Source organism: Cricetulus griseus, chromosome 6 (genome assembly GCF_003668045.3).
Source record: "Cricetulus griseus strain 17A/GY chromosome 6, alternate assembly CriGri-PICRH-1.0, whole genome shotgun sequence".
In the NCBI taxonomy this organism is placed as follows: domain Eukaryota; kingdom Metazoa; phylum Chordata; class Mammalia; order Rodentia; family Cricetidae; genus Cricetulus; species Cricetulus griseus.
The window spans coordinates 148,201,439-148,213,555 of record NC_048599.1 but is presented as its reverse complement, the minus strand read 5'-3'; the positions used below and the strand labels follow the sequence as shown (position 1 = coordinate 148,213,555).

Below are 12,117 nucleotides of genomic sequence, written 5' to 3'. Positions count from 1 at the left end.
ACTGAATCTTAGTTATTTTTCTTTTGTTGTTAAAAAATACAACTAAGGCAATTTATGAAAGAAATTGTTTACTTGGGGCTTACAGCTTCAGAGAGTTAACCTCCATGACCATCATGGTAGGGAGCACGGAATCAGGCATGCAGGTATGGCATTGGAGCCACAGCTGAGAGCTTATATACTTGACTCACAAGCAAGAGACAAAGAGAGCAACACTGGGAATGGCATGGGATTTTGAAACCTCAAAGCCTACTCCTAGGGGCAGATCTCCAACAAGGCTACACTTTCTAATCCTTCCTAAACAATCCCACTAGCTAGGGACCAAGTGTTCAAATATACAAGTGTATGAGAGCCATTCTCACTTGAGCCACCACACAACGATAACAAATATTAGTGGGTGATCATCTTGCAGTAGAGGACAAAAATAGAATATTTTTCAGAACCAATGTTACACAAAAGCAAAATGTAAGGAGAACATATCATTTCTCACACACTCACAGTGGCTTAAGTCACACCCAGTGCTAGCTGAGCCGCATTTAACTAGAAATTAAACTCTCCTATGATACCTTACAGAAATATCTGTCATACCAATCAACTGCTATCAACTGAATGCAGTCTCTCTGCATCAGCAGAGGCAAATCCTCAAGGGCCAAAGGCAAAACCACTTCATGGTATGTGACATTTGGTAGTTGATCAGGGATCATCTTTCTTTCTTTTGTAATAACAATATTTGCATTACTACTTTGCAGACCTTATTGAACTTCAATTTAATATTTGAGACATCTGGATATCTACCTAGCTATTCTTCATCACCCACTCAGAACAGCAGAGTCTCTTTGTTATGATGGAATAGTTGTGCATTCTCACAGTGCCACTTGGAGAGATGGGTCAGTCTCAGCCCTCTGTGCGATACCTCAGCATACTCCCCCTTCCCAGGGCGTTCAGGCTCTCCACAGAGCTTGTATGTAACTCTGTTCTCACCTTTTATAGGGAACAGTTTCATTCTATCTAGTGACCAGGCTTAAGCACTTCTCAGTAAACACAGTGAGTTAAGTACCTAATTACCACCAGACTAACACAAATAATAAAAATTTGAAATAAATGGATAATATTACAAATAAAATGGAAAGTAGGGAGTGGGCATAGGTCAGTCAGTAGGTACTAAATTATGGGTAGGGAAAATAAGTGGTTTCATTTCTTTCACTGTACAGTAATTATAAATACTATGTATTATCCCAAAGGCTAGAATAGGTTTGAAATAATCTCATACTATGAAGTAGTAAATAGTTGATGAAATTATTATGCCTTCATTGATTTGCATAGTATACATTTTTACATGTATGGAAACATCATATCATACTCCATAAATATCTGCCACTTTTGAGTGCAGCAACAAAAATTAAAATATAAATGTAAGGGGCAGAAAACATGGCTTAGCAGTCAAGAGCACTAGCTGCACTCCCAGAGGACAGAGGTTTGATTTCCACCACTCATGTGGTGGCTCACAACCTTCTGTAAGTCCATTTACAGAGTATCTGACACCCTTTCTGACCTCACAGGCACTAGGCACAAGCATGATGCACAGACTCACATTCAGGCAAAACACACATACACAAATGTAAAAATAAACAAATGTTAAGTGAGATTCCTAATTAAGGTTAGTGACAAAAATTCAGATTATGTTATATGATAAAACATAAAATCATAAATCTAACAAGAAAGATTTCTGTCGTCTTCTCAAAGGATAAAGATCTTTTCTATGAAAACTACAAATCTGTCTAATAAAAAAGACGTAGTGATGACTATATAAATAATTAAAATGTCTGTAAGGCCAGGAATAATGTAGGATTTTTGTGAGAAACCTTCCCAAGATGCTCAATGTCAGCAAGACAGTCAAATATAGAGGAAACTATGCAAGAAGAAGTGAGAGGAAAAAAGAGAGTCACATGAAGATTCACTAAGACAGAGAACAGAGAATGAATGGGAAAAGAGGAGAAAGAAATAGGGATACTACCAGGGAAGACCACAGCCATCACTGTGGACACACTCTCCTGCTGAGGACATTTCTCACAGCTCCTTTCACGTTCTGATTCCTCAGACTATAGATAAAGGGATTCAGCATGGGTATGACCATAGTGTACATCACAGCCACAATGACATCCTTGTTATTAGTGTTATTAGCTGAAGGGACTAGGTACAGCCCAATAATGGCTCCATAGTACAAAGAAACTACACAGAGATGAGAACCACATGTAGACAAGGCTTTGCAGATTCCCTTGATGGAAGGAGTTCTTAGGATGGTGGCTCCAATGCGGCCATAGGAGACCAGGATACATATGAATGGCACAGTAATGATCAGTGTACCTAAAGGAAGGATGACCAGCTCATTGATGGTGGTGTCTGAGCTAGAAAGCTTAAGTAAGGCAGAAAGGTCACAGAAGAAGTGGGGGATTGTATTGTCTCTAAAGTGAGATAGGTGAGCCAAGAGGAGGGTGTGCACAAGGGCATTGGCAGAGGACAACACCCAGGACACAGCTACTAGCAAGACACAGAGGTTCTGACTCATGATTCTGGTATAGTGCAGAGGGTGACAAATGGCCATATACCTGTCATAGGCCATTGAGGTAAGAAGGAAGCTGTCAAGATCTGCAAAAAATAGGAAAAAATACACCTGGGAGATACACCCAGCATATGAGATGGACTGAGTGTGCGTCAGCATGTTCATGAGCATCTTTGGAGCTGTGACTGATGAGAAAGAGATGTCTGTGAAGGCCAAGTGGCTGAGGAAGAAGTACATGGGGGTGTGGAGGTGAGAGTCCAGCCTGATGAGCAGGATGATGAGCAGGTTCCCCAGTACTGTCGTCAAGTACACAGCCAGGAACAGGACAGAGTACATGCCTTGGTCCTCTGGCCAGATGGGGAGCCCCAGGAGGATGAACTCAGATACAGTGCTCACATTATCGCTCTTCATTCCCCTCCTCTTCTGTTGTAGATGAAAGCAGAAATGGGAAAGAAAGATTGGACTCTTACATATAGAAACATTTTATGCAGTTGTGCATTCTTCACATAACAGTCCTGTTTCTTCATCAATGTGTTCACTCCTCCATCTCTCTCCCTAGACTGCATAAAATGACCCTGGCTACATACTAACATCTTAAGCAGCTCAAAGCAAAGCATCTCATTTAAGTCCACAGAACACACTGGAACATTGTATTATTACAAATTACTTTATATGCCTGTTTTAAACTTAGTATGTAGTTTTTGTCACAGTAATGGGCTAGAGATGGTTTTGAAAGGGTATAATTTCCCCACCTAGAAAACAACTGAATGTCTTTTAGAGGGAAACAATGAAACATAAGAACAATTATCAAATCAGACCTTGTTCCAACTCAAGGTCCCTGAATTTCCACCAAGGCAATTTTAGATTAAAGAAGTAGTGTGTAAATTGGGACCAGAAAATAGAAAAATCAACACGATTTTGATGGTTGTTGATCTCTCTTAATCTTTTCAACATCTCCTGAATGCACTAGTCGAATGCTTTATTCCCATGAATTAAATCCAGATGGTGGAACCCAGGGAGCTTCTTTGGTTCTGAAGATAGAATCTGGGGACTTGGTGGAAGCAGCACATGCAGAGGGTCCAAGGTTTAGGTGCATGAGTCTGTGCCAACAATAGAAAGCACCCAGAACAGCTTGCAAGCAGTTGTGAATTCTTCACACAACAGCCCTGTTTCTTCATCAGTGTGTTCACTCTTCCATCTCTCTTCCTAGGCTGCATAAAATGACCCTGGCTACATACTAACATCTTCAGCTCAAAGCAAATCATCTCATTCAAGTCCACAGAACACACGGGAACATTTGACTTTTCCTGCCACTTCTTAGATCAGCCGAGGAAATTCCTCCTGTTTTCTAGCAAAAGAAATGACACCTGCTTTATTCTTAACCTAGGTTTTTAAGCCAAAGATGGTTACTTTTCATGTGTTTCCTGTTTGCTTTGTTTCTAAAATGTCATTCCTCTTTTTCCCCCTTTAATCATTATCTATACATGTGAGTAATCACTAAACAATAGGAAAAGGAAAGTGATAAAATTATATTTAATATCTAGTGGCTGAGAGAGATTGCAGTGGTTATATTCTATGAGAAGACATGTTTAATGGCTGGGTTTGTCTCTGTGGGTGGCGGGGCTCTCGCCATTTGACTCTTCACTCTTTCCAGGCTTTAGCTATGGTTAATGTATTAGCTCTACAAACTTGGTCAAAACAATCTTTAAAACGCCTGTGTGTTATCATTCCCACTCTGTTAAAAAATTCAGGTGTTGTGATATTACCTGAAATTGATTATAATCTATTTTTACCCATTTCTGTGTTAGGAGCAATTACTTTATCACAATGAAAATGCTAGTTATCTATCTGTACCTCAGTAGATTTTTTCTAATATTTTGCTATTTTGAGCAATAGTGCAATAAACAATATTATATTTATGTCATTTTATATACTATATATGATACATTCAAAAATGGGTTGGGTTTGAGAAAATGTCAAATCACAAGAGGACAAGGTGATGAAGAAGCTGATATATGCTCTATTAATAGCATTTAAAGAAAAAACCTACATAGGAATAATATAAAAATGGGGCTCTAGGTAAGTGATTAGAAAAGACAGTGCTAGGGGCTCTGAGAAACAAGGAAAACTCAAAGTAATGCCAATCACTGAGATGGATAGGTTGGAGGACATTTGAGGAGCGGATGATAGGATGTTTAATTTGCTATGACAGAAAGTTTCTGCTTGTTCAAGAACAGAACATCCAAGAAAATGAAGTGGCAGAAATTTTGAAATTGCTTGCTGGCTGCCAAGGAGAAGGCAGATTGCAGCAAGCCAGGAATACTCGCTGGAATGCAAACATCAGCTAGTTCAGCAAAAGAACAGAAATTTGGGGAGAGATCAGAAGAAAACACAGTGTGAGCAAAGAAAATAGTTTTCTTGCTTTATTTTTTAAAAAATGATATATAATTAGTTATATACAGATGAATGTACATTCTATTCCTAATCTGATAGACCCACTTAGATGATGAACACAATACCTTCAGTTAAAAGCATGAGAAGGCTCTTCCATTTCTGTCTAGAAGGCACACAACACAGGGAAACAGGTGGGTTATCAGAAGCATTCACTAATCCATTGCAACAAAGAGAAGAGTAATCAGTTCAGAATCAAATACAATAGATGCATGAATACATACATTGTCCACATCACCTGAGAAATCCATATGAGCTCTAATTTTATAAACCATGCAGAGGACCTGGGGTAAAATTCCTGTCTCCAGATTCCAAATAGAGGCACAGAGGATAAAATTGCTTCATTGTCATTGACAATGTCATTTCCCTTAGGGAAAGAACTTATTGAAGCAGACATGAGACTGTTTACCCTTGAGAAATAACGAGAATAACCATAACAAGATTCCCCATCATTTTGTCTTATTTAAAACATAACCACTGTAATCACTTGGCATTTAATAACAAAATGCACTCACATACACAGACACAAAAATGTGAAGACAGACTCTAATACAATTTCAGGGATAGTAACTCTAAATGGTCATATTACCACATCCAAAGATGGTCACCCCCATAATAATAGTGAGAGACTTGTTCAAATATCTATGGAGTTTTTCCATTGAACATCAAGAAATTGGAAATTTACTCAACAATGTGTTCTTTGAAAACTCTGAACAACATAAGTTGGAACTATTAGCTACTTTTTTCAAGAGTTAAATAATTATATTTATTTTTACATCTTTTATAATTTATGTATTCTTTTAAATTTCATTTTATATCTTAGCTGCTTTTAAGAAAGAAATAGTGTGGTGTTATTTACCATTGAAAATATGCATTTTCAAGGGCCATGCATTGTGGTATCAGATTTACTCCCAATGATATTTGCATATGTACAACTAGACACAGATTAGCACTGCCCCTACCAGAATGGGTGGGCATCAGGCCTTGTCCTGCCACCCCTTGTTGGGGTGCTCGATGGTTTGGGGCTGGCCCTAGGTCTCTGGAGATTCAGTAGGGGGGACATGTGCCCCCATCAAAGCCTTGTCCCTGCATCCACCAGGAAAGGAAGATCAACCTACAACAATTGGAGGAAAAGAGATTCCCAGAATCACAGGACACACCTGGGTAAACAATCAGGAACTACAAATGCAAGCATAACCAACAGAATACAACAGATGGAAGAGAGAATGTAGGTGTTGAAGATGCAATAGAGGAAATAGATTCATTGACTAAATAAAATGTTGAGCCCAACAAATCCTTAACATGAAATATCCAGGAAATATGGGACGCCATGAAAAAACCAAACCTAAGAATAATAAGTATAGAAGAAGGTGAAGAAGCTCAGGTCAAAGGCATAGAAAACATATTCAACAAAATCATAGAACACTTCCCCAACCTAAATAAGGGCATGCCTATGAAAGTACAAGAAGCTTACAGAACACCAAATAGAATGGACCAAAAAAAGTTCCCTTGTCACATAATAATCAAAACGCCAAATGTACAAAAAACAGAAAGAATATTATGAGTTGCAAAAGAAAAAGGCTGAGTAACATATAAAGGTAAACCTATCAGAATTACATGTGAATTCTCAATAGAAACTCTGAAAATTAGAAGATCCTGCGTGGATGTTCTACAAACACTAAGAGGCCACATGCCAGCCCAGATTATTATACTCAGCAAAGCTTTCAAACGCTATAGATGGAGAAAACAAGAAATCCTATGACAAAACCAGATTTAAACAATACCTATAAACAAATCCAGCCCTACAGAAAGAACTTGAAGGAAAACTCCAACCCAAGGTAGTTAGTCACACTCACAAAAACATAGGAAAATAGATAATTCTATATTAACAAAAGACAAAAAGTGGGGGAGAGACACACATAAAACACCACCAACAAGAACAAATACAAAAATAACAGGAATCAACAATCAATGGTCACTAATATCTCTTGATAGCAATAGTCTCAATTCTCCTATAAAAAAGGCTAACAGAGTGGATATGAAGAAAGAATCCATCCTGTTGTTGCATACAAGAAACACACCTCAACTTCAAAGATAGACATTACCTCAGATAAAGGGTTAGGAAAAGATAGCTCCTGTAGCTATCTTAATACCTAATAAATAGACTTCAATCTAAAATTAATCAACAGAGATGAAGAGACTCTCCGTTCCCCCTCCACCCTGATCTCAGCTGAGTGGACCTGCCCAGACAGGGAGGATCTCCCTGAGTCTGGAAACACCTCACTCTCGGTTCACCCTCTGCACTAACCTCGGCTGAGTTAGGAGAACACCAGGAGAGGCAAGACGATCCAGAGCTGCAGACACTGAAGTCTTGGTCTACATATACCACCAGGAGACAAGAGGAGATAGAGAGGCCCCACCTGCACCCATTGGAAGAAGAGATGGGAAGAAGATAGAATAAGAACACATTCAACAACAGAAAGACCAATATGACACCACCAGATTCTAGGGAATCCACACCAGCAAGATCTGAAATGCACAACAAAAGGTATCAGAAGAGATGGACCTAAAAATCTACTTTATGAAGATGCTTCAGAACCTTAAAGAGAAAACAAGAAAATCTCTTAAAGGAATAGAAGAAAAAACAAACAAAATTTTAAGAAATAAGTAATTCTTAAGGAATATAAAGAAAGCCAAGAAAAAAAGCAACCAAACAAGTGAAGGAAGTGATCAAAACAGTTTAAGGCATGAAAGCTGAAATAGAAATAATACAGAAAACACAGAATGAAGGGATGCTGGAAATAGAAAGGCTGGATAAATGATCAGAAAATAAGGAAGTGACTATAACCAATAAAATACAAGAGATGGAAGAGAGGATCTCAGTTGTTGAAGACTCGCTAGAGGATACAGTCATTGACCAAAGAAAATCTCAAGTCCAACAAATCCCTAGCACAAAATATCCAAGAAATATGGGACACTGTGAAAAGGCCTCACCTAAGAATAATAGGTGTAGCAGGTGAAGAAATACAGCTCAAAGGTACAAAAAAAACATATTCAACAAAATCATAGAAGAAACTTCCCCACCCTACAGAAGGATATGCCTATGAAAGTGCAATTTTACAGAACACAAAATAGAGTGGACCACAAAAAAGTCCCCTACCCACATAATAATCAAAACACTAAACTTACAGGATAAAGAGAAAATATTGAGAGCAGCAAAGGAAAAGGAGCAAGTAACAAATAAAGGCAGACCTATCAGAATTACACCCGAATTCTAAATGGAAGTTTTGAAAGCCAGAAGGTCCTGGACAGATGTCCTACAAACACTAAGAGAACATGGATGCCAATCCAGACTACTATACCCAGCAGAACTTTCAATGACTATAGATGGAGAAAACAAGATATTTCATGACAAAACCGGATTTAAACAATACATATCCACTAATCCAGCCCTACAGAAAGTTCTAGAAGGAAAACTCCAACCCAATGAAGATAACTACACTCACAAAAACATAGGCAATAGATAATCCCACTTTACAAAACACTAAAATAAAAAGAGGGGGAAACAAACACACAATGACACCACCAACAATAAATCCAAAACAAACAAGAACCAACAATCAAAGAACATTAATATCCCTCAATGTCAATGGTCTTAACCTGCCTATAAAAAGATACATGCTAAGAAAATGGATACAAAGACAGACTCCAGCCTTCTGCTGTATACAAGAAACACACCTCAACTTCAAAGACAGACATTACATCAAAGTAAAGGGTTGAGAAAAGATTTCCAATCAAACGGACCCAAGAAACAAGGTGGTGTAGCAATTCTAATATCTAACAAATTAGACTTCAAACTAAAATCAATCAAAAGAGATGAAGAAGGGCATTTCATACTCATCGCAGGAAAAGTCCACAGAGATGAAGCCTCAATCCTGAACATCTATGCCCCAAATACAAAGGCACCCACATTTGTAAAAGAAACATTACTAAAGCTCAAACCACACATAAAACCTCAAAGACTTATAGTAGGAGACTAGATAGGACCACCAGACAGAAACTAAACAAAGAAACAAAATAACTTACAGATGTTATGACCAAATGGGTTTAACAGATATCTATAGAACATTCTATCCAAACACAAAATAATATACCTTCTTCGCAGCATCACATGGAACCTTCTCTAATATTGACCACATACTTGGCAACATAGCAAACCTCCACAGATACAAAAAATTGGAATAAGCCCCTGTATCTTATCAGACCACCATGCTTTAAAGTTAGCATTGAATAACAACACAAATTGCTGAAACCCTACAAACTCATGGAAAATGAATAATGCACAATTGCACCACTCCTGGGTCAAGGAAGACATAAAAAAAGAAATTAAAGAGTTCCTAGAATTTAATGAGAATTAAGACACAACATCCCCAAACCTATGGGACACTTTGAAAGCAGTGCTAAGAGGAAAATTCATAACACAAAATGCCCACATGAAGAAACTGGAGAATAGGCACACCAAAGAATTAACAGTGCAACTGAAAGCTCTAGAACAAAAGGAAGCAAACTCTCTCCGGAGGAGTATATACCAGGAAATAATCAAACTGAGGGCTAAAATCAATAAAGTAGAAACTAGGAAAACACTACAAAGACTCAATAAAACAAAGAGTTGGTTCTTCGAGAAAGCCAACAAGATAGACAAACCTCTATCCAAACTAACCAAAAGACAGAGAGAGAGAGAGCATGCTAATTAATAAAATCAGAAATGAAAGGGGGACATAACAACGGACACTGAGGAAATCCAGAGAATCATCAGGTCATACTTTGAAAACCAGTACTCCACAAAATTCGAAAATCTAAAGGAAATGGACAATTTTGTAGATAGATATCACTTACAAAAGTTAAATCAAGAACAGATAAGCGTTTAAACAGACCTATAATCCCTAATGAAATAGAAGCAGTCATCATAAATCTACCAACCAAAAAAAGCCCAGAGCCAGATGGTTTCACTGCAGAATTCTATCAGAAATTCAAAGAAGATCTAATACCAGTACTCCTCAAATTGTTCCACACAATAGCAGCAGAAGGGACATTGCCGAGCTCCTTCTGTGAGGCTGCAATTATTTTGGTACCCAAGCCACACAAAGGCACAACCAAAAAAGAGAATTACAGAACAATATCCCCCATGAACATCTATGCAAAAATATTCAACAAAATACTGGCAAATCGAATAAAAAAAAACCATCAGGGAAATCATCCACCATGATAAAGTTGGCTTTATCCCAGAAATGAAGGGATGGTTCAACATATGAAAACCCATCAATGTAATCCACCATGTAAACAAACTGAAAGAGAAAAACCACATGATCATCTCGCTAGATGCTGGAAAAAGCCTTTGACAAAATCCAACACCACTTCATGATAAAGGTCTTAGAGAGATCACGTATAACAGGAACTTATCTAAACATAATAAAAGCAATATACAGCAAGTCAAAAGCCAACATCAAACTAAATTGAGAGAAATTTCACAGAGTTCCTCTAAAATCAGGAACAAGACAAGGCTGTCCTTCTCTCCATAACTCTTCAATGTTGTACTTGAAATCCTGGCAAGAGCAATAAGACAACAAAAGGAGAACAAGGGGATACAAATTGGAAAGGAAGAAGTCAAATTTTCACTATTTGCAGATGATATGATAGTTTACATAAGTGACCCAAAAAAAACTCTACCAGGGAACTACTACAGTTAATAAACACCTTAAGTAAAGTGGTAGGATACAAGATTAACTAAAAAAATCAATAGCCCTACTATATACAGAAGATAAATTGCTGAGAAAGAAGTCAGAGAAACATCACCCTTTACAATAACAACTAACAACGTAAAATATCTTGGGATAACACTAACCAAAAAATGAGTAAGCCCTGTATAGTAAGAACTTTGAGTCTTTTAAAAAAAAAGAAATTAAAGAATATACCAGAAAATGAAAGGGTCTCCCATGCTCTTGGATAGGTAAGATCAACATAGTAAAAAAAAAAATGGCAATCTTGCCAAAAGCAATCTACAGATTCAATGCAATTCCGATCAAAATCCCAACACAATTCTTCACAGACCATGAAAGAATAATACTCAACTTCATATGGAAAAACAAAAACCCCAGGATAGCCAAAACAACCCTGTACAATAAAGGAACTTCCAGAGGCATCACCATCCCTGACTTCAAGCTCAATTATGCAGCCATAGTCCTGAAAACAGCGTGGTATTGGCACGAAAATAGACAGGTTGACCAATGGAATCAAGTTGAAAACCCTAATATTAAGCCACACACCTATGAACACCTGATTTTTGACAAAGAAGCTAAAGTTATACAATGGAAAGAAGAAAGTATCTTCAACAAATTGTGTTGGCATAACTGGATTCAGACATGTAGAAGATTGCAGATTGATTAATATCAATCACCATGAACAAAACTTAAATCCAAATGGATCAAAGACCTCAACATAAATTCAGCCACACTGAACCTCCTAGAAGAGAAACTAGGTGGTACCCTGGAACAAATTTGTACAGAAGACCAATTTCTGAACCTAAAATCAGTAGCTCAAACATTGAAATTGATAATTAATAAATGGGACCCCCTGAAACTGAGAAGCTTCTGTAAAGCAAAGGACACAGCAAGACAAAATGCCAGCCCACAGAATGGGAAAAGATATTCACCAACCCCCCATTTGACAGAGGGCTGATCACCAAAATATACAATGAACTCAAGAAGCTAACCACCAAAACACCAAACAATGTAATTAAAAGTTGGAGTGCAGAACTAAATAAAGAATTCTCACCAGAGGAATTCAAAATGGCTGAAAGACACTTGAGAAAGTGTCCAACATCCTTAGCCATCAAGGAAATGCAACTCAAAACCACTCTGAGATACCATCTTACTCCTGTCAGAATGGCTAAAATTAATAACACCAATAATAATCTATGCTGGAGAGGATGTGGAGAAAGAGGAACACTCCTCCATTGCTGGTGGGAGTGCCAACTTGTCCAGCCACTTTGGAAATCAGTATGGCAATTTCTCAGGAAAATGGGAATCAGTCTACCTCAAGATCCAGCAATT

At 37.8% G+C, this 12,117-nt stretch overlaps 2 protein-coding genes across 2 annotated transcripts in view; one reads left to right on the top strand and one right to left on the bottom strand.

The window, feature by feature from the left end:
* Dennd1a (DENN domain containing 1A) overlaps window positions 1-12,117 on the top strand; it is a 1,920,886-nt gene that overhangs the window by 1,335,952 nt on the left and 572,817 nt on the right.
* Window positions 2,030-2,968, bottom strand: LOC100766603 (olfactory receptor 50). Its single transcript, XM_027423587.1, has one exon. The coding sequence runs from the start codon at window positions 2,966-2,968 to the stop codon at window positions 2,030-2,032; it is 939 nt and encodes a 312-aa protein (XP_027279388.1).

What these genes read in the sequence shown, in the direction of transcription:
- LOC100766603 (XM_027423587.1), bottom strand. Translation starts at nt 2,968, where the DNA reads ATGAAGAGCGATAATGTGAGCACTGTATCTGAGTTCATCCTCCTGGGG.